The sequence below is a fragment of the Hesperophylax consimilis genome, chromosome 7, assembly GCF_061612785.1.
Source record: "Hesperophylax consimilis isolate HC1 chromosome 7, BYU_Hcon_1.0, whole genome shotgun sequence".
Classification (NCBI taxonomy): Eukaryota; Metazoa; Arthropoda; class Insecta; order Trichoptera; family Limnephilidae; genus Hesperophylax; species Hesperophylax consimilis.
In genome coordinates this window covers 31,041,680-31,066,313 of record NC_142842.1, presented here as the reverse complement: position 1 = coordinate 31,066,313, position 24,634 = coordinate 31,041,680, and the positions used below count along the sequence as shown (strand labels likewise).

The 24,634-nt window shown below is 34.5% G+C and overlaps 1 protein-coding gene across 2 annotated transcripts in view; it reads left to right on the top strand.

Moving 5' to 3' along the window:
* The window catches only part of LOC149422630 (TBC1 domain family member 12-like), a 141,919-nt gene that overhangs the window by 66,722 nt on the left and 50,563 nt on the right, over positions 1 to 24,634 (top strand). The window contains exons 1-2 of one of the 2 annotated variants that reach the window (XM_089633427.1): positions 3,580 to 3,626; positions 4,058 to 4,282. The exons of the other annotated variant lie outside the window; for it this stretch is intronic. Coding sequence (XP_089489553.1) covers positions 4,236 to 4,282 — 47 coding nt within the window. The 5' untranslated portion in view covers positions 3,580 to 3,626; positions 4,058 to 4,235. Of the gene's footprint in view, positions 1 to 3,579; positions 3,627 to 4,057; positions 4,283 to 24,634 lie in introns of those variants that run through there. 2 annotated transcript variants of the gene reach the window in all.

The window sequence follows — 24,634 nt, the reverse complement described above, 5'->3', positions numbered from 1 at the left end:
GTAAGGTAGGTTTGAAAATTTGCCTAGAAATGTTTCAGATGCTCTAATTAAATACTGCGAGTAGAATACATCTTGGCCTTTGAAATAATCTAATATTTTTGGGATAAAACTTTATATAAGCTCAGAAAAAAATAATGTATAAGGCCTATGAAAACTGCTTTAAAGTTAAAAATCTCCTACTTACGAACCCATTTTCGGTTATGTTTTTATTGTATAATGTGGCAAATTAAGTTATTTATAAAATGATCTAAAAAAATTAAATATTTATGCCTGAACATCCACAAAATAAAATAAAAGGCACTTTTTGGCCATGTTTTTTTCTTGCATAAATCAAAACAGGCGGATTGTGTTAAGCGGGAATTTAAACCTTATCGCCATCTACGTAAGGGTTGTTATTGATAGCGGCTCAATTTAAAATATTAGACGTCGTAATGCATCGCCTTAATAGGCTTTTAATGACGTTAATGTTGAAAATTATTATAATTCCCTAGATTACATTAGACGTTAGGTACAGATGCCATTGGCAAGTGGTAATATGGCCGACTAGATTCGTACCTGAAATAGATCTTTGAGAGGTATTTGAATTGTCGCTTTTTTATTGTTTCAATGTGCCAAAAAAGATTCACAAATCGTTATGTTTTCTACGTTTCTTGCATCGTTCTTTGAAGGGTAGGTACTAGGAAGGACTTCCCTTTACCTTTTTTTCGATTTCGATAAAAGTTTTTGTTCAGTATTTTTATTGCCGAAGTTAATTTTTCTTCATCGCCTGACAACTTTTTCAAATTTAAAATTGTATCGTATATGAAGTAGCGACCGAATGCTTTATATTCCAAAAAAATCGAAGAAAAGTCACGACACGCCACTTTTAGAAAGCTCCTACTTTGTTTTAAATTATTAATGATTTTCCCTTTACGATGACGCATCGCACACATTAATGTTTTATCGTCTTCGTCAACATTTCCGTGTCTTATTTCGTTTAGGACCTTAAATAAAGACCTACATATTACATTTCGATCGATTTTAACCAATCAGGAGTTCTCTTATACGCAGAGTCTCCCAAACTGTGTTGCTATTATAGAGAGTTATTTTTAGATCCGTTTTTTTTTGTATTTCGGATTAGGTGTGTGTTTTTTTTTTCCTCTCCGCGATGGGACAGTTACCCACTTATACTCGTATACCGTTATCTCAGTTACACAGTTTCTACCATAATCATGTTCGATATATCTGTCTCGAAATAATCGATTATTTTAAAAAGGTTTTTTGGTTTATTTAAATGTATTCATGAAAATAATGTTTTTCATGAATGAAGGTATTGCATACCAAAAAAAATAGATTTGATATCGAAATGTAACGAAATGAACTAGAGTTATCTGTTTTTCCTTATTCGTTTGCCTTAACCTACCTCTCAGCGCAATATAATACAACTCTCCTTTAACACTGTGCAAACAGGGGCGCTCTTTGGAGGTGCATTATAAAGAGCATAGACATCCAATTTAATAGACTAGCCCATCAGGGAAAGGGGAACAAACCAAGTTCCACGGAGTGCATAGGGCGTGACAGTCTCTCTGAAATTTGGCAGTAAATGAATCTAACAATAAACAGGCGTCTCGCTTTGTAATATCATCATTAGCACACGAAAAGCATCTTTTTATGAATTACTATTCCTTTTTACAATTGCGCACAATTGATAAAAAAAATAAAAGTTTGGGCTTGTTTTCAAAACCGAATATTTTGTTACACTATTTAGTTAGACACTTTTACAAATGTGTTATAATTTACCCACCTCACTCGTTTTTAGCCTCGTTACAACAGATGTAACTACGACAGATGTCGTAGATTATTCAAAGAATACTCGAACACACCTAATATCAAAAATATAGTCACGTGGTTTGCCTCTAGCCCGTCGAACTGATACCCGAATTTGATGTTGGGGCAATTCTATCAATTTGGATGTCTATATGAAAAAGAGTCCTGATCATTTTCAAACTGAAAATAGTAAAACTTCTCCTCAAAATATACATCTCCCCTATCATTGCAAACTCACAAACAATCCGGATAATGAAATACCATACAAAGTTGAAAAGTGATATTGGCCAGTATAAAGCAAAGCCCGTGCTTAGCTTGGTCACGTTCGTGGGTTTTATCTCACGTTTTGGCGATGCCACGTCGCGGGACCGTGCTCTATCGCCGGCGCAGCTGATCAATGATAAATAATGGCACTTTGTTTGATCAGTGGGTGACGTCATCGCCGATGATTTTAATGCATACTATATTGATACATACTATTAACTCGTTGAAATAGAACCTACGAGATTGGCGCTATTCGAAATACATATATCGTATTTCAGTAAGCCTGAAAGAAGACTACAATTCTTACTTGATTTAGAAAGCCAAGTAACGCCAAGTTTACACTTGGCGCAAAAAGTGAAGTTAAATAATGATACGTAAATTCGGATTACCGCACAAGCGTCCCAACAGCTCGGGGCAAGTGGAACTGTGGCATTAAAAATAGGACATTTTCACTCTTTATAAATATTGACGAAAAGAATTTTAGAAACCAATTACCATAATTTTGCCTTTTTAAATAAATTTTCTATAACGCTTAAAATGTGTCATTTTTGATGTTGTTTGTTTTTGTTCCTGAATATGGCGTTGTTGACGTCACGCCGACCAACGTCGATGACAGGCGTCTTACCAGTCACTTGCGCTTTTTACTGTGGCCAGTTCGAACCTATTAGGAATGTGCGATTTTACCGTTTTTAAAATCAACAATTTTGATTGAAAATTATAAAAATACACATTCTTATAACGATGATCAGAACTAGAAAAAAATGATTTTATATCTTTAATAAATGTTTAACGGCATTCTTGACAATTAATCCCACAAATTTAAACCCTTTTTCGTTTAATCTGAGTACTTAAGAGATAATTTCTGGATACATTGTGAAGTATCGTTGAGGTGATTTTTTCTCAAAAATTACCCTTTAAAATTTGTTTCGAAACAATTGAGGCATGTGGGAGAAGGCAGGTAGAGAAAGGTTAAAAAAAACCAACCCAGTACGAAACAAAAACTAACATTTTTGTTACTGGTTTTGGGAAGCCCTTCCAAACACTTTTCTTTGGTTTTCTGTTTTTTCTTTATTTTATGAACACATCTATGTATTGTTATTTGTCTAATTATTTTTTTGCTTATTATTTGTCTAATTTTTTTTGTTATCTTAAGATATGGAATGTATTGCATTGCACTACCCCTGCATACATTTTGTAATAAACTGTTATTATTAAATACGAAATTTCCCTCCCTAAACAGTTATTACCGAGATATTCTCAAATAGGAGGTATTAATTAACAAACAAACAAAAATTAAATCATGATATTTTATTTAAAATCAATAAATTTTATCCAAATAATGGTTTTCTTCGATTGGGTTACATTTATAGCGAAGAACACATCTAGTGTTTTACAGAACAATGTCCAACCTTTTGTTGATATTTGTAATTATAACAGCTTCAGCTGTGAACACGTCAACACGAGCATTCATATAAGTGCAGACTGTTAAAGTCGGTAGACGGTTTAGAACTAGTGTACATAGTGTAGCGTACAGTGTAAGCGTAATAAAGTCTAGTGTATGGAGTGCAACTTACTTGGTCTAGTATATGGAGTGTAACCTAGTCTAGTTTAAGCGATTCTTTGTTACTTCTAGTGTACGGAGTGTAACTTATTAGGTCTGGAATACGCTGTGTAACTCATTTGCTGTAGTACGAAGTGTTCCTTTGCTGCTTCTAGTGTGCGGAGTGAACTTACTAAGTCTAGAATACTAAGTATCTACTAATTTTAGGAAGAAGTTTTTTTTTGCTACTTCTAGTGTACGGAGTGTAAGTTATCAGCTCTAGTACCTATACAGAGTGTTAACTTATGAAGTATTCCTTTGCCGCTTCTAGTGTGCGGAGTGTAACTAGGTCTAGAATACTAATTTAAGTGTAAGGAGTGCAACTTGATATGTGTTTAAAAATTGTTAATTTTTTCAAATTCTCAAATAAAATTGTTCTTTTTACAGTTATAATATAAATAAATGTTAATTGGTCAATTTTATAAAGCACCGTTTAGTGTTTAACTCAGTTCAAAGGCGCTTTTCATTGGTTCTAGAAAATGTGTTTTTATTATTGACTTTTTCAAGGCCAAGTTTTGACATCGCGCGTTTTACGAAAAATTATTATCTTACAAGAGTTCAAGGGATGACTTTAGAAGAGGGAATGTTGCATGAAGAGACCTACTTCAAAAGGTTAGTTGTTGATCTTAGCAATTTACAAAATTTGATATTCATAAATTCTGGCATGAATCAGTTAATCTCGCGATATGAATATTCATATGTCATAGTATGTGTGTTTTACTGCAAAAATACATTAAATACAAATGTTTTACATCGTGGTTGTCGTCGGGGAGATATTTTCCATTTAACCATATTTTTGTTCGGCTATCATCTCCAGGGAATTCCATAAATACACTCTGGCTAATTACAAATCTTAATAATGACTCTGTTCACGAATTGCTTTCATACATTCAAATGAATGAGTTAATTCCTATTGAAGTACTCGTTGATATCAAACTTCGTACCATAAGATATTTTTCGCATTTGAACCAAGACTGCATTTCATTATTTAGTTATTTCGATGAGTGCCCTTTGTCCATCTAGTATTTACTGGCTACACCAGTTTGTATAATAATTTACCACAACATGACTATTAATTGTCTCCTGCTGTAAATTTCACACGGTTTTATTTATTCCCCATTGTACTCGATAATTTGTTTTACGTCAAACGCACGAGTGCACCCCGTAATGCGTACATAAGTTCAGCTAATTTATGTTTATCAGTGTTTTTTCTGCAGACGTGAGAATGCTCTCACCGATAACAAACTCGTATCGTAGTTATATACCTGTGGTTTCTGCTGCCCGGATAGAAAATTAGAATCATCACTGAACAGGTTTGTCTGAAGTGCAAATTGTATGTTGGCCTTTACGTAGTTGTAGTCTTAGAGTACCTATATATATTATATATATATATGTATTATTCCTTCGATATATTCGTGGTGGATGAAGAAAGAAGTAAACTAGAAATACGAAATGCCGATATGGTATAAATTTTATTGTGACAAGACCGGAAGCATTAATCGGTTGGTTTAGACGTGGTATTGATTTTTTTGGAAACCAGTTATAAATACAATATTGTGGTTTATAAATTAACACTAGGCCCTGCATGCGGATTTTTTACGCCTTGACAAATTTAGCAAATATCCCTGTAAAGATAATGCATGCAAAAATTTATTTATCGTTTGCAAAATGTCGTAAAATTTGTCCATTTGGACAATTCAATGTGCAAAACATCAAAGAATATCATGTCCATTTGAACAATTAGTTGTCCAACACTTTGTTTATAAATAGCCAGCGGTAATTGTATCCTACTTCACTGGGCTTTATAAATAATAAATACCCGCCCCATTAAATACTTGGTCCATATTGTCCGTAACGACCAAATACTACTAACTCTCCAACTACTTGAAGAATTGTTGGTTTTCCATAATATGAAGGGTAACGGTATATGTATAACGAATGATCAGCCACTTTTTTTCTGTTTTGTGCAATTATTTTTTAGAGTTTATATTTACTCAAATTATTTTTTTTAAATTATGTAAAGTAGTCGTCGGTTCGTCAGAAAAACATATTCAAAAGAACGAAAATTTTGCAATATTTATTAATGTAGAAAAACTTTTTTTTTCAAAATTGGCTGGACGTGATCATTTTTCCCAAGTAAATGTCCTTAAATATCTTGAATAGATGGAACCTGCTTCACGTTGCGTCAGGCCTCTGGCATAGTGACCATTCTATTTTTTAAAGACACTATCAGGAAGTCATGACAATGTCGATGTCGATATCCGAAAACTAAAAACTGTTATTGAAAGATGATGAAAATACTTACCATTTTTGTTATTTGTTTTTGGGGTGTTATGCCGTGTTGCGCTAACTCCTTCTTTAGCCAACGTTTCGGACAGCATTGCAGTGTCCATCATCAGGGCAGATGTGTTATTTGAGGTTGTGTAAAAATGTGAGCTTATGTATGAGGTTGTGATACCGTGTTGCCAGCTCCAACCCTCTGAGCTAACATTAACGAATTATTTTTTATTTTTTATTTATTTAAAGTGGTTTTCTTCGTTTAGCTCTGGTGTATCCGTCAATTACCGGATACCAAGAACTATTGAGCTTAGTTCCATCGTCTCTATTAATGTTTACGGGATTTTTATGTATTTCAATGGCCTCCGTAATCAGCCGTGCTCTGTAAGTTTTGGGTCTCCCCAGGATTTCAGGAACAAATCCAAAGTAATGCCCGGTGTCACCCACACCCCCACCCCAAAAACAAATAACAAAAATACTTTTGGCCGTGAAAATCTCAAATCATATTTTTAAAATACTTACCAATTTTATTATTACAAATAAACATAATGTTTGAAATCAAACATATAAAGTTTTAAAATGGCTCACCTTGCGTTTTTACGTCTAAACACTGAACTAAAAATACTCATATCGAAAAAATGCATATTTTATTAGACATACATATAGATCATAAACATTAGGTACTACAACTTAACTTTTTGTCTTCTCATATAAAAATAATTAATAAAACCTTCAAAAAGATTCATAATTTTTTCTCAAATTGCAGTCGAATCCTTTGGTTTCAAAGAGGTGCACATTTTAATTATTATTTTGTGGTTAACTTCTATATTTAAAGCTTAGTGCTTTCTCGTTCTAATACCGTTCAGTTCGTATTTCTAACTATGAAGGTAAGGAAGACAGCTATTTTTATGAGACCATATTGTGGGATTACTGCCAAAAGTTGGAAACTACTTTTTTTTTTTTTTTTTGAGTTGGCGATGATTTTAATGTTTGCGATGCCTGGAATAAGTTTTGGATTATTTATTTATTTATTAATTTTCGGGAAATCGACAGTTTACATTTATTTCAGTTTGTACATAAGTATTATATAGCCAAAATAAAACCAATTATGGATTTCTTCCTTGTGACTTTACATCTACTGAGATGGCATTATAAGGAATACGTAAATTAAATTTATAAGAAAGGAATATGAATTCAAAAATTTTATATAAAACAAAAGATTATATAAAACGAAAAATTTACAAAGCAAAACATTTATAGCCACGGAGAAAGGTTGTATAAATAAATAAAATCATAATAGAAACATAAACAATAGAGACATAATATTATTCACAAACCATCAGAGAAATATTATTTTTTTGGATGGTCCTCTTTATTATTATTATTTGGTAAGTACGCAACTGAATATATCCACCTTAGATAATACGCAATTGTAGTTATTTCTTGTAATTATTGACTCCACGGGTTAATAGCTGTTTGTTTCCAAAACAAATAAAAAAAATAGCCTGAGGAGTTAATTCCTTGAAAATGCACAAGATTTAATTTCTCTTTTAAAAAGAAAGACAAACATTCCCGGGTTACGAATAACCCAACAATGTTTGAAAATCTCCTACTACCATCACAGAAAGCCGAAAATGTTGCTTGTGTTGTGATGGAGGACTTAGCCAGCCGAGGAATCGAACACGCGACGCTCGTGTGAGACCCAAGCGCTATGCCCACTCAACCACTGAATGTAATTAAAAATTTTCTAATTTTCGACCTAAATGAACTATTGACCATTACTTCCCGCCACCCTTCATATTCGAGTTACTTAGTAACGCAGATACAAATTGCTTAGCATTATTTGTCAACTTTCATACATAAGCACTGGTTTATACATAAAGTATTCCTGTCATACAAGATAAGAATCACAATTGTTGCGCTTACACTCTAGTTTAGAAATTACCTTTTAAACTGTCGCGTTAAACTGTTCCTAATAAAGTGGAGAAATCCAATGTGGATGACGTTCTATTATTGTTGAGTTTTCTCTTTTCTCAGAATTACTAAATTGTTTGTCAAATTAGCACTATCACTCTTACCATGCTTATGCAGTTTTGATTTATTCTACGAAATCGAAGAACTGAATCGAAAATGCAGCTTTGCTATTCATTCAAAAATACATGTCTCTATTGATTTACATGTTTTAATTTCTCATGTTTGTAAATATCTCACAAAGAGCTGACTGAATTCAATGCAAATCCATTAGGTGCAACTTGGTGGATTTTCTTTCTCCAAATTATACAATAATGTAGATGATATCAAGTATTCGAGGTGGATTTGGCGGCCCCAACTTTTTCGTCCACCCACTTGCACGTAATCCTTCCACATACAATGCTTTAGTATTTTTTAATGTTTTTCTAATTATTATTTTCTCTTGTTACAGGTATGACAACTTCATTTTTATAAAAAATCGAAGAGGTTAACGGCACATTCAAGTCTTCAAGAGGACCCTGTAAGAAAAATTTACAAAAAATATTAATATTCTAAAACGAATCAATCCATATCATCTTCAAAGGAAACAGATTTTCCGCTCCTGAAATTTCTAAATAATTGATACTTAGTCTAAGTAAGGTACGTAATTTTTTAGGTATATTATTGACTGCTTATCTTTTTCGCCGACATCTGTCTTTTTTACTTTCATGTATTTCAATTTGTTAAAATTAAACCCGCCAGTTTTCAACTTAAATAAAATCTCTAAGGGGCTCAAAACTGCTGTTAACCCTCTTCTTGGCAATGTATCCTATAGTATACATAGTTTTCATAATTTTTTCCCACTTAAACTGGTACATGGGTAAAACAGATTTTAATGACATCTGCTTTAACATGTTCTCAACTTGATAATCAGTGCCACTAGAGCCATCTTATGTTTAATTAAGAAGAACAGTGACAGTTCAAACTCATACCGCTGCAAGATGGCTGCCAACAGAAGACGCACAACTAATTTGTCTGTAAGTTATCTTTATTTATTACTTGCATTATTAGATATTTAGTTACTTTAGGAATGAATTCGTGTTTATAAGGGTTCAGAGAATAATAAAAAATATATACTGAGTAACATATGTGACAAATCTTGTTTATATTGCATTCCAAAATGGTGTGTATCCTATGATATACATCGCCAAGTCTGCAGTGAATTACATTTGATTGAATGTGTATCCCCTGAGATACAATGCCAAGTTATTAAGAGTTTATATTATCTTATGTACAATGTCAAGTATTTATTGTTTATTGTATTATGTAGTAAACTCCTTTGAAATCTATATATTATGATTTTTTCATTTTTCCATAGCCTCGCGAAATTGAAGAAATGCTGACTATAATACCAATATCGTGAGCAGATTCTGATATTGAAAGTGACGAAGATGATGAACTACAAGATGATTCATCTGCAGTGCGCTCATCAAACTTTGGAATTGTTCATGATGCATTGGAGGAAGATAATGAACCAATGGCTCATGTTGCTGATCTTTCCGCAAACACCTCAAGCGCTGAACTACGTACACGTCGACATGTTAATCGTAAGAAAAAATGAACTTTGATTGGAAAGAGAAAGATTTTATGTCAAAAGTAGACATATGTGACAATCATTTTACAACTCCAGAGAAGATAAAATCGCCTTAGTTTGTAACACCAATATGTATTCCACACAATCATCAAGCAAATGCATTGATACTTCCTACAGTGAGATATGTGACTTTCTGGCCATTGAAATTTTAATGGGCCTAATAAAACTACCAGCATACACTGATTATTGGTCTGAAAAAATGCGAATTGAGCAAGTAGCAAGTATCATGCCACTCAAAAGATACCAGTCCATCAGAAGATATCTTCATTTTGTTGACAATGAGGATGTTGATGGGGATGTTTATTTTAAAATAATGCCTCTTTTTGAACTGGTAAAGCAGAATTGTTTAAAAATTGAAAAAGAGATAAAAAATTCTGTCGACGAAATGATGATACCATTCAAAGGAACAAGAGCAGGTTCCCGGCGACAATATATAAAGAGCAAACCTAAAAAAATGGGGCTTTAAAATGTTTGTCCGATCGGGGGTTTCGGGCATAGTATATGATTTCTTGATGTATGGTGGAGAGGCAACATTTCATGGTTGTGAATTTTCAAACTACGAAGAAAATCTTGGAATGGGGGCGAAAGTCGTTCTGACTCTCAGTAAGTCTATTCCCAATGCGGCATGCTCTGTTATATATTTTGACAATTTTTTTACCTCTTTTGAACTTCTGCATCATCTTCGTCATGGGTACGGAATTTTAGGTCTGGGCACCATGCGGCGAAATCGATTACGAGGATGTAAACTTAAACCTGATAAACAACTCAAGAGACTTGGAAGAGGAGCTTTTCATCAAATGACGGATGAGAAGAAAAAATTGGCTGCAGCATAGACATATGAATATTCATATGTCTGTGGGCTGCAGTCACTTGGTTTGACAATCGTGCTGTCATTATTGGAAGTTCATTTGTAGACTCACACCCATTATCTACAATACAAAGATATAGCAAACAGGACAAAAAAAAATTGACGTCACCTGCCCCGAAATAATAAAGCAGTACAATGCCCATATGGGTGGTGTCGACTTAGCCGATATGCTGATAGCTTTGTACCGATGCACTTTTCGCACACATCGTTGGTATATGGCGATATTTTCTCAATTACTCGATATATCTATCAACAACGCATGGCTACTTTACCGGCGTGAAGTGGCCCTACAAAAAGAAGGAAGCAAAAAAATAATATGTTTGAAGGATTTTCGTCTAAATTGCAAATGGTCTGCTTTACAAAAACAAAATACGTGGCCGTCCTATCGGAAACATCACAACGCCACCAAACAAAATAAAGAATCCGGTAAAAGCCAGGCCGGATGATGAGAAGTCCGGTTTGATAACTTTTTTATTTTTTTTTCCGGACATTTTCCGGAACATAAAGAAAAAGGAAGATGCCGACTATGCAATTCTGGACAAACGTCTGTATTTTGCATAAAATGTGGCCTAAGGCTTTGTTTTACTGATAAGAGAAATTGCTTCCTATCATATCCCACAAAATAATAGTTTTAATTAGCTTTTAAGACATAATTTTTCATTTTCCATAGTAATTTTTTTTAAATTTTGATTTGTAACAACCTGGCAATGTATCCTATAGGATACAACTCCAAATAAACTATATAAAAAACAATAAAAATATTTTTCATTTGTTTTTGTGAATCTGAAGCCTAACAGACTTCAAATATGTAAAAAAATATTTTTTGTGATGCTTAATTCTATCGGTGCCAAGAAGAGGGTTAAAATTGAAAAATGCCGAAGCTTCGTCAAACGCTTGCCAAAGAATTTAGTTCCCTTTATTTCCAATGCCAATTAATTATTATATTCGAACTTTAAAATGTATTTATGTGCCAAAGGAATGAACGATTGACTCTTTGTGTAAACTTTACGTGAAGTGTATATTGGTGCATAAGAAATGATTAACTGTTTGTGTAAACGATTAATCAATAAATACGGCGAGAAAATGAGTATTGCTAATTTATTAAGAATCTCCTAAAATTATTGGTAATCCGGTTAAAGTCGGGATTGTAGGCCGTTTCCTTGTAATCTTTTAATAAATTCCAAATATATCTGAACACGTGTTCATGCACCTACATTTGCCTTGATAATATTTAATGACGAAATGCGAAAATATTAGGATATATATGACGCTTGTTCCTTCTTTTTGTTATTATGATATCGTAATAACATATTCGGATTTTATATATTAACAGTTTATCAGGAGACGTATTAATTCATACGTTAAGGGCCTGCACTCTTGTTTTTAACCGGATAACCAATAATTTAAAGAGATGCTTGATAAATTAGCATTTTTCTCCGTGCAGTTCGAAATGTATGTTGGTGCAAAAGTAATGATTAACGCTTTGTGTAAACTATTCGAAGTTCGAAATATTTCGAATGCACCGATGAGCAATGTGGCAATGTTTCTTAACAGTTTGGTCGTAAAATCGGTTTTATTGTGCTAATTTATCACTGAAGAGATGATAAACCGATAGAAGTTTTTTATGTTTTTTGTACGCTTGTCTAACTGGTATATATTAATAGTTTGTAGATAGTTTGTTGAAATTTGTTTTTTTTTGTAAAAATTTTATTTAGTTGTGTTTGTTTAAAAAACATGTGTCATTAATATAAATATGTTGTGCATTTATCCGTGTGCCCGAAGTAAGTTCAATTTTATCCGACTTCTTGAAATTTAATGAAAATTTTCAAATATCAAATTTCTTCTTTAATCAATTTCATTTACCTCTGAGATGAGTGTAAATTGGTGAAAACAGTTTTCTTTCAAATCTGTACTGATCACACTTCTATGGATTTTCTATACAGCGTTTAGCGGAGCACATATTTTGTTGGAATTTCTGGATGACCGCCAAATCGGGGTCAGTGTTATACAATAGTGAATTGTATTATTTTACCAGTGTTTATTGAGTAATTCAACTTATTTATGTCTGCAACGTTATCATCAGCATACGCCACCGACTGCAAGATGAAGGTATATTAAAGTTATACCCATATAAAAATTTAAGTTAATTCAAATAAACTTAAATGGATATTTTTAAATGTTGGGTTGAATCTGCGAACTGAAGAATGACATATAGTTGACAAAGCTTTGCAAATGTCACGATGCCAGAAGTCACCGTTCTACAGTTTTTACTGTTTTTTACAGATTTGGATATGTAGGTCCTAAAGGACAATAATGACACTGGGGAAGGTAGGGATTCGCCATATAATAATGACTCTAGGGAAAGTAGGGTTTCGCCATATAATAATGACACTGGGGAAGGTACGGTTTCGCCATATAATAATGACACTAGGGAAGGTATTGTTTCGCCATATAATAATGACACTAGGGAAGGTAGGATTTCGCCATATAATAATGACACTGGGGAAGGTAGGGTTTCGTCATATAATAATGACACTAGGGAAGGCAGGGTTTCGCCATATAATAATGACACTAGGGAAGGTAGGGTTTCGCCATATAATAATGACACTGGGGAAGGCAGGGTTTCGTCATATAATAATGACACTAGGGAAGGTAGGGTTTCGCCGTATAATAATGACACTGGGGAAGGTAAGGTTTTGCCATATAATAATGACTCTAGGGAAAGTAGGGTTTCGCCATATAATAATGACACTGGGGAAGGTAGGGTTTCGCCATATAATAAGTCCTCTAATTATTTAATGTCGGAAATTCGAAGCAAATCTTGGGGAATGTTGTGGGAGAGTGGGGGAAGCTTTTCAAAGTTGGTGGTCTTTAACCAGGGCGGCGAGTATCCACCACTAATATCAAGTCATGTAGATGTAATTTATTGACGTCATTTAATTCAATAAATACTTACCTTAAATACTATCTTGGTGAAGGTTCAGGCTGAACCGAGACCAGTTGGTTTATATATCTATCATGCTAGGTATACAGAGTACAAATTAAAAAAATATTTTTTTAAAAAATTCTAGCTCTGGGACAGTATTTTCATGTTGTTTCAAAATATGTATATTCAATACAATGGGATTGTCTGTAACTGCGGTTCAATGACCTCTAAATATTACTCGAATTAACTTTAAATTTGAGTGTCATTTTCAAAATTGAACTTTTCATTTGAACAAATAAGCTATAAAGTACGTACCTATAATATACTATTTGAACAGAAAATTATTTTAGTTGTCTTTTCAAAAATTTAAATTATAATTTCCAGTGATTTTTCGCGGGTCTTCACTAGTATTATAATAATGTATTACCACTAAATTATTGCTTCCTATGAATTCATATAGATTAACTTTAAACATTGCTTGCAATCAGCTGCATCATAATGTGATTGCTAAACAACGATAATTTTACTTGAAATCGGTTTAGCCGTGTTTGGTGACCAGTTCTGAATAGCCAGGTACTTCTCCACCTTCTCTTCCACACTACTTTCAACCTCACAACATACCCCCACGGGATATCATAGTTCCACGGACTCCAGGAACATTTGGGGCTCTTGTGCAGTATTCACCTAAAAATAGTCATGACGAGTGCAAAGCAAATTTAGAGTGGAATGTTTTAAAAATGTATAGAGTTTGTTCGTTCAGCCTATTGAGAACACAACATTGTGTAACATGCATGATGCAATACGTCTATACCTTGATAGCGTAAATAAATTGCTTTTTCATTGTTATCTCAAATGATAGTACGCTCGCTGTTTTAGTGTAAAATACGGTAAAAACAACAGCATTCCTGGGCCATTTTTTCGCCGTTGACCGATTCCAATCGGAAAAGCTGCTTGTTGCTTGAATGAATATTGAATTAAAGAATTCTTTTGAATTATTTATTTCCACCAACTTTACTGTGAATTAAATTATAGGTTAAAAAGGTTTTTTCACACAGAGAAAAATGAGTATTGCAAATTTATTAAGAATCTCTTAGATTTATTCGTAATCCGGTTAACGAATTAATTAATAGGTTTCCTGATGATGTCAGATCACATGTTCATGAATATTCTAATATTTACGCATTTCGTCACTATTTATTATTATAAGGCAAATGCACGTGTTCAGATAGATTGGGAGTTTATTAAAAGTTTACCAGCAAACGGCCTGCAATCCCATTTTTAACAGAATTACCGATAATTTTAAGAGACTCGCAATACTCATTTTTCTCTGTGTACTTACCGTAAATCATTGTACCTAACGCATTTGAGAATTTTAACCATATCAAATTTGAACTACATTACGGAATCACTGATTCTCGGCCAGTTTGGTAACAGTTTGTCTAGTCTATTGTTAGTAAAAATATATATTATATTTTTACAGCGCCCCTTCAGGTGATTAATCCAAATATAATTATTATGCCAGCAATTGAATGAATCCTTGGACGTATTAATGTCCGATCCGATTCCAATAAACCGTTTAATTATAGTTTTAAATCATAATATCGGTTTCATACCAGCTTTTATTAAATACGCTGGCTCTAAATGATTTCTTTATTTGAAGACGACAGTGCGCATTCCTGCGTCGTTACACACAGATAAATTTCAATTCAACGGTGTCTGCTAATGTGCAGTATGACGTTATGTATTCCGACGTCAGCTCGCCTCGCTGGACCGCCAGCATTGTGTATCTGGATGCTTTGTTGTTATTAATAATATCATTATTAACCTTAACGAGAACGACCCACGATGTGCCGTGCTAGGTAGGTAGTGTGTACCTCGCTAAGCCGCCTCGACTCTCGCTCGAAATAGATTATCGTAAGTGCTGACTTACAATCATGAGGCGGAACTTGGGCTAGTTGATGAATAAATAAGCGCGTCTACTCCCCTCGAAGCTTCGATTCCTGCTCGTCGCTTTAATTTCACTGACATTCAGTAATACGAGGTAATCATAGTGTGCTACCTATTCACTATTCTGTCGCGAGTGTTGTTTGAAATACCAATTCCTTCCGTTCCTCTATTATTACATCTTAAAATTTCTTCTGTCGGTAACCCCCAGCAGATTTCAGTCCGGAACGACTCTTCGTGCATGTGTCGCAGATATTTTCCACTGCCTCGCGTTTGCATCAATCTTCCCCTAGATTACACTAACCAACATTTTTTTTTTAAATTTCGGTGTATTAGAAATGACACCTGATCTTATACACATTTTGGACCTTGATTTCAAAAACAAAGTCCATTTTTGTTTCTGTTCACACACCACTAATATGCACTAATATCACTACAGAAAACAAACTTACAAAATCCATAGACTTCTTTAGACGAAACCTTCTTTACTTAAATCAATTCAAACTATTTTGATTTCGATTTTAATCAAATGCGGTTTGACAGCCTGGGGAGGACCTACCTCTGCTGCCGCCATTAATCTCATATTTAAAGCTCAGAAATTAATTATAAAAATTATTCTAAAATTTCCGATTACCAGCAATTTGGACGAAATATTTAGGAGAATGTGTATTTTGGATACTAGACAACTATACGCCAAAACATGGGGCAGAATCTCTTACTTATCTCTTTCGCTAAAACAACATTTGACCATAGAAACTTGATATACTTAGCAACAAAGTTAAATAAACGGCACCAAATAATACGCTGGCCATTAAACAAAACACAAATTATGCTGAATATAAACTGGAAACCGAGTCTTGGATCACCAACCAAGAGAGATCAACCGTCAAAGATTTTTTTTAAATCTCCTTATGGATATGACCAATAGTACGATGTTGATTGTCTTTTATTTTAATTGTAATATTGTGTGTGCCCGCCAACACAGGTTTGCCTAGCGACACAAGCACAGTAAATCACCCAAGTAATTAAATAAAGATGTATAAAAAAAACAGCAGTTCAAAATGTGTTGATCATTGTTGTTATCTGTCCCCTAACCTCGATGAACCGATAATTGTGTTTTGGTAATATGCCTGCATATCTACATTTCAAAATTTATTTAGTGTCCAGTCTTCCCTGGCATGTACAGGGGTTATTTCACCATCCTCCTGATAGCGTATCCTTCGGATAACGTAAATTTTTTATTTACGAATTTCGTTATATTTATTTATAAAGTCTGAGTTTACTATTCGGTACTTGAACCTATGAACAGTGGCTATATATTGAATAAGTTAGCCGAGTTTTCTTCCTCTTACGAGTATTTACTAGTTTATTTAATTAATAGCAGTTATCCTATGGATAAGCTATCAAGGGGTTGAAGAAATAACCACAGAATATTAGAGAAAACAATGACGAACCATTCTAATTTAACCTCAGTGGAAACTCTCTTCTGTGCCCTACAGAACATTGATTATTTTATGGTGTTATTTTTTTTTGTAACTGTGCTGTGGCATTCCTTTTCTTCTTCGTTGGTTTAATTAAACTCCTTAAATTCTGATTTCCTCTCATATAGTCTGAACTCTGAACAATGCATAGTTGCTAGGCTTGTTTTTAGTTGTCGCTTTTATCTAGGAGTGTAAAATAGCTTTGAATGCATTGAACATGGTATATTTATTTATATACGTATTCAAATTACAAAGATTTAAATCGATTCTTACGGTTCTCTTATTCCTCGTTCATTATTCTATTGACTATTGATCTGAATTCTAAAGAATTCAAATAAGGGGCCTTCGCTCTGGTTGAGCCAAGTCAAAGCTCACTTCAAGAGTATTGTAAGTAATTCTAGTAGGTATTGAAAAATGTTGTATCAGATTTATTCATTGGTCGTTTTATATCGAGGATGACAAAAAACACATCGAGGATGACAAAAAACTCTTACCGCACTAATTAATTCGGTTTTAAACATTTATGTAGAAGTACTGTTACTAATGGGAGTTGTTTTTTTTTTATTTGGAGGATCATTCATTTAGTTTTGTCTCATTTTACAGATACTAGAGGGATACAATTCGTTGCTTTCCACCTTATATAATAGGGAAAGGAATGGACAAACCATAAATTTGTAAGAAGATAATAATTATATTCTTCGGTCCTTTTCCCTACCACGAAAGACAGAACTTTTAGCGGCTTAGCTTTGCTAATATTTTCGAATTGCGCACTTGAAGTGAAACAACACAAAACTGCGCTATATAAATACTATGTTATTATTATTCACTAATGTTAAGGCGACATAAGACAAATAACGGGGGTTTGCTCGACGCACACATTTTAATTAATTCCGACGAATTCGTGAGGATAGTAAGTATTTTTTAGGGCGATCCCTAAGAATGTATAGATTAGTAAAAACAGTACCTTTGCATTAAAATATTTCAAGTAAAACTTTTTTAAATCTTATAAAACGTTTTTGAACTATAAAATTAGCGGTAGGCACCAGATTTTATTTTTCTAGACGGTGAATTCATAACCTCCCGAGGGATCCCTCTAGAAACATTTTAGTAATACGTTCATCAGAAATAATTAAAATAAACCTCACGGAAAGATCGAATATTGTTTTAAACGACTTCATCACTTATATGTCTTTAAGATTCCCACTTTATTTTAGAGATTCGATAGGGAAAATTCATCCGCAGGTCTGTCCAATATACTAGGGCCGCGCAAAGCATATTTTTATACTTGGCTTCTTCACGTACGTCATTAAGATTTGGACTTTATTTTAGGTTATTATCTCGTCTTAACTACAGGGTTTTCCAATAAGAGGTGTTATTTTGATATTCAAAGAAAAATGCCATTTTTTAGTATAAATGATCTAATGTTTATTTTATTGTCAAGAAGAAGGTGTGCCGTTAATAGTGAAAAATAACACCAGTCAAATGACCACCACGACCACGCCTACAGGACCATATCCTTTTCATGAAATTTTCCATAACCAAATCGCAAAGTGGCTGCCTTATGTCCTCGATAGCCTCACGAATTCCATCTTTGAGGTCTTGAATCGACGCTGGGCTGTTGGCGTAAACCTTCTCTTTCACGTGGCCCCAAAGGAAGAAGTCGCAAGGTGTTAAATCACAAGATCTCGGTGGCCAATTGTGATCACCTCTTCGAGATATAACACGGTCCGGAAACTTTTCCCGTAAAAGATAGCGCCGTCTTGTTGAAACTAAACGTTGTACAGATCAATACCATCCAATTCCGGCCATAAAAAATCATTAATCATCTCTCGATAGCTCTTTGAATATCAAAATAACACCTCTTATTGGAAAACGCTGTATTATACAGAAATCTTCGAAACATTATGCCTGTGACAGACCATGCCATAAGCTCGCTAGATGCCATGTTTGTTGAAACTTGGATAGTAACCATTTGTAACCTATATTTAAAAATAATATACATATACATATATACTCGTAAATGTAGAATTAGGTGTGTGATTCTTAGGGACTAACAATTTGCGCATAAAATAATGTTATTTTTCGGTATCTATACAGGGTGTATCGGCACTAACCCGACAAACTTTAACCAGCTATTCCTTAGCACATTTGGAGTAAAAAATGTTATGTGCACTTTGCTGTCCGGTAACGTTTTTTTTTAATAAAAAATTAATTAAACATATTTTCACCACATGTCACCACTGTTTTATCCTTTGTCAAAATTTGAAAGCAACATCGCAACTCTCGCGTGTTGCTGCGAACGAAGCCCGTATTACATAATCCAGTACCAGAAAAGAAATATTTTATTTAACAATAATGATTATTCACATTTTTCGTATGCGAATCACTGATTGTCTTCTTGTATTGTACACATCAGTTTTATTTTTGTATCTAAATTGTTTCACCTCTGGAATGCTTTGGTTTCACCTCTTACGCGTTTCACGTATTAAATAGTCTAATTTTGAAACTAAGAAACTAATTAGTAGATTTCCTGAATTTATAATCGAAGTCCAATAATTCTGAGCACTTTTAAAAACAATTTTCCTCACTTAGGTACTTATCAATAATAATAATTGGATTATTTGAACAGCGCCGTTGTTTTTTAAATCACCGTAAGTGCTCTGTCAAAATGTTACTTGCTAGGCTATCCTACAACGTATATTTTTTAATAAATTTAGTTATTTACAACTTCGCGGAATGTGATTTATGAATATTATTGCTTATGTTAAAAGCCTTCCAGAATTACCGGAATATAACGAGCAGCTTGACACACTTAAGTTTATTTCCACTAATTTGAAGGTACAAAGAATGTATAGTTTTAAAAACAATCCCGATGAATCAAAAAACGGTTCATATAAAACTGCTGCGCAACACACTGAGACAAAGGAAAGCACTCACACAAACGTCATGACTGCATTGGATTGACCACCTGCAAATGAATGCTGCCAGATTGCTAATTTATTTAAACAATAATTATTAAATTTTATTTAAAATATCGCAATTTTTTTAAAAAATCGACAATAAATTACAACTATAATTTAAAAAAAATATTCTTAACCCCACGCTTTTTCGTAATTGATTAATTAATTCAGAATTTAAACGTTGCTTGAAATGACTAGCCGTATTTGGTGACCAGATCTGAATATCCAGGTTCAGAATTTAAACGTTGCTTGAAATGACTAGCCGTATTTGGTGACCAGATCTGAATATCCAGGTTTAGAATTTAAACGTTGCTTGAAATGACTAGCCGTATTTGGTGACCAGATCTGAATATCCAGGTTCAGAATTTAAACGTTGCTTGAAATGACTAGCCGTATTTGGTGACCAGATCTGAATATCCAGGTTTAGAATTTAAACGTTGCTTGAAATGACTAGCCGTATTTGGTGACCAGATCTGAATATCCAGGTTCAGAATTTAAACGTTGCTTGAAATGACTAGCCGTATTTGGTGACCAGATCTGAATATCCAGGTTTAGAATTTAAACGTTACTTGAAATGACTAGCCGTATTTGGTGACCAGATCTGAATATCCAGGTTCAGAATTTAAACGTTGCTTGAAATGACTAGCCGTATTTGGTGACCAGATCTGAATATCCAGGTTTAGAATTTAAACGTTGCTTGAAATGACTAGCCGTATTTGGTGACCAGATCTGAATATCCAGGTACTTCCTCACCTTCCACTCCTTCCCTTAGCCATAAAACTTACCCCAATTCAACATAAAAATTGTTTAAATTATCGGATGTAATGAAATGCATAATAATTAGACCCCAAAATACTTAATTATTCAGGGAAATAAACCCCTGAGTCATCAGTTGGAAATACCAACGACATTAAGTGAAATTAACAATGCAATAATCCTATTATTGCATTGTTTAAAATTTCACTTAATTATTAGCATTAGCAAATAATATTGGGATTAGCAAATAATAATTTACGACAATTTACTCGGAAATCAATAAAGCCAGAATAATAAAAAAAGAAAGTTATCACTTACGTCGTCTGTAAGTGGCTTTACCAAAGTTTGATAATGCCGTCAGAAGGTGAAACAGCTGTCACGCGTAATAATAATTACAACTAGCAGAACTTGTTTATAAACACACTGTTTTTATAAATTTTTTAATAAGACTGTTAAAATAAAAAAAATCTCTAAATTGAAATGGAGTTCTACAAACTAAACTTAAAATCAAATAAATTTATTGCGAAGGTTCAAAGTACTGTACTGTAATATTATATTAAATAATTTTTACGTGTTTAATTATTGTTTAAAGTCAGATTAAAGCGATTAAAAAACCCACCTGGCAATTCTTATTCGAGTTTCGTTGTTTTTACGTATTGGCGCGCTTACAAGCATCAGTCGTCTCATTTTTAACCATTAATATTTAGTGTGTAGGAAAGAGAGAAGACGCTTTTCGACACACTTGTCGAAAAACTTGTTGAATGCCGACGGGCATACTCTTCTACAGATTTTATTAAATATTGATATGTAGGTAATATTGATGTGTAAATGAATGACATTGTGAGAATTTTACCAATAAATAATAAATGAAAATGCGGACATGTAGTTTATGTTAATTTTTTTATTGGAGCATTTGTTCGAAGTGACTACCATTATTTTCGATGCAAGCGTGTAGTCTTGTTATATTTTGATTATTTAAGTTTGCAGGATTTGCTTTAATTTCTGCAGCGGCTTCCATCACTCGTTCGAGCAGTTGCTCTCTTGAGGCTATTGGCTTAGCATACACTTTTTCCTTGAGAGCCCCCCACAGGTAGTAATCCAGGGGGGTCAGGTCGGGTGATCTTGGTGGCCAAGCAATGGCCGGACTTCCACGGCCTATCCAACGACCAGGAAACTCGACATCCAAGTAGTTCCGCACGGCAATCGAATAGTGTGGTGGGGCTCCATCGTGCTGGAACCACATTCTCCGTAGTAATTCGAGGTTCACATCTTCCAGAATCTCGCCCAGTTGCACTTGTAAGAACTCCAAATACATCGGTCCATTTAGTCTGGGAGGCAACTCGATTGGACCGAGTATTTGATTTCCCAGGATTCCTGCCCACATGTTGATGGAAAATCTGTCCTGGCTCGACGACTCCCGAACAAGCTTGGGGTTTTGTTCAGCCCAATGGTGCAAGTTGTGCACATTTAGCACTCCTGTTTTAGTGAACTGTGCTTCGTCGGTAAACAATATGTTTTTCATGAAGTCTGCATCTCTTATGACATTATGCAGCATTCTTCTGCAGTACACGACTCTGGAAAAGTGGTCATTCTCCATGAGGCCTTGGCAGCGCCTATAGTGAAAAGGTTTGAGCCCGTGCTTCTTCAGAACTCTCCATACCGCCATGTGTTCCCTGTGTCCTATCATCAGAGCGACCCGACGCACGGACAGCGTGGGGTCTTCGGTAATTAAGTTCAGGATTCTCTCCTCAACTGCCACAGGAACGATGTTGTGTCCTCCGCCGGCGCCTTCAATCCGTCCGATGCCACAGTCACGCAATTGTTGATACATCTGAAACAAAACAACAAATAACAACTGCTTTTATTATTCAGCTCAGTAATAATGTCAAATAAACAATCGCGGGCTTTTTCACTCATTTTATTTTTAAAGAACACTTATTTTAGGCACATATCAGAAAACTTACGTTTTCTCTTCATTTATTTCATTTTTTTATAGTAAAATGTATAACAAAGTGTTTTAAATTATAATTTTCTTAACTAGGTACGGTTGATATCTTGGATTCACAGGGGTGAAATTGAATTCAAGTAATTTAAATAATCCCATGGTGAGAAAGGGAGTGAATTCAATTGCAGTGAATGATGCATTTATTAGAGATTAAAATTAATTAACTTTTTAAAACGCCGTTTAGTGACCACTGAACACAAATCACCTAAAGTACAATTTACATTTTTAAAGTTGGTGGCCCCTTGTTATGTTTTTAATGTTCCCAGTTTAAATTTCAAAAGCGCTTTTTGGCATTATCAATGAATGTAAATAGTTTCAATAAACAATTGATAGGGTACAAACCTGGACAAAGGTAGCATGGTGTGGGACGCGTCTTCCAGGAAACCTCATGCGATACTCCCTTACGGCTGCTCGTGAATTTCCATTGCAAAATCCATAAACAAAAACAATATCTGCTTGCTCGGCAGGTGGATAATTGAGGGGCATATTTCAACAGTAAAAACTTAGATAACAAAACAAAAACGAAACTAGAAACTTGATGACATGCGAACTCCCAAAACAGCACTGACCACTGATACGAGACGGGGTGGCGGGAACCACACGGGACTTGAGACAGAATATGTGTGAAAGAGATGACAGTAGCGCGGCGTTGCCAATTATTTTACCCCTATACTGTGGGCAGTAGCGGAGTGTGGAAATTTTATTTATTTTTTGTTTTTAAAAGAAAAAAAATGTTACCGGACAGCAAAGTGTACATAACATTTTTTACTCCAAATGTGCTAAGGAATAGCTGGTTAAAGTTTGTCGGGTTAGTGCCGATACACCCTGTATATTTCATAGCCCATACTATTATCTCGCAAGTAAGGGCCCGTTCCCACTTCCGTTTTCAAATCGGGGGCGGGTCCCGTTTTCAAAACGGATGCCCTAGTGGCTGTAGTGGATGTATGGAGCTGTTCACACTTGTCCGACACGATTTGAAAACGGATCCGACATTTTTTGTCGGATGGCTCGCCTACGCAGCGCGTCCGTTTTCAAATCGTGTCGGAACACGCTCGCTCATAGTGTTGTATGGAGCTGTTCACACTTGTCGTCCAGTCGTTCCGGCAGAGTCCCCGCCAAACCCCAACCCCTCCCCGCCCGCTCCCTGTCGCAAGGAAGCAGGCACGCTGCGTGCTTGTATTTGGTTATTTTGTTAAGTAAATAAATCAAAACTACAATAATGGATAAGGAAATAAATCCCGAAAATTTAATACCACTGGTCGAAGAAAGAGTATGGTAATATTTTATCTTTAACTAAATAAAAACAAAACACTTGGTGTACACAACTTTTGTACATCAAAATTTTTATTTTTATTTTTTTAAGTTAACTTTTTTTTAATTTTAAAGCTTTAACGAGATGCACGGAAGAGCGTATTAGTTAAATAAACACATAATAAAAAATATTTGAGTGTTTATTGTTTTCTTACTTTAAAATATCGATAGCCTTTCTTCAGGACAAATGCACTTTCTCAATTTTGTATTTTGATATGTTAAGCTCTCTGAAACTCATTCCAGTAGATGGTTAAAGGAAGTGATTCAAGACATTCTCTTAAGCCATTAAGCGCCCTTGAGGTGATTTTTCATGGTGAAAACGGCGCTATATAAATAATCCAATCATTATTATTCTAAAATAATTACAGAACTTTAGTTCATCACTTCTCAACTCACCAATTAATACTTGGAAAATTCCTACAGAAAATCATTCGGCTATGATTGGGTGTACCCAAAATTTTCTTTTCACTTTTTTCCTTCTTTTTAATAAGTACAACATGACAACAAGAGCTTAATCGTCGTCCATTGCGCACCATTACTGAAGAATGAGCAAATAACATGTTTTTGTTGAATCGACAATAATTTTTTTTCGTAGAGTATGGTCCGTTTTTAAAACGGATTCGTTTTTAAAACGGAAGTGTGAACAGGGCCATTGGCCATCCGTTTTTAAAACGAGACCCGCCTCCGATTTGAAAACGGAAGTGGGAACGGGCCCTAATGGACGGTGATTGTGATCGAGACATGACCCGTGGCGGATAGATTGTATCCGGCAGGCCAGACAGACTGCTGCTGGATATTATTTACAGGCCATTTTAAGATATTATTTTATTCA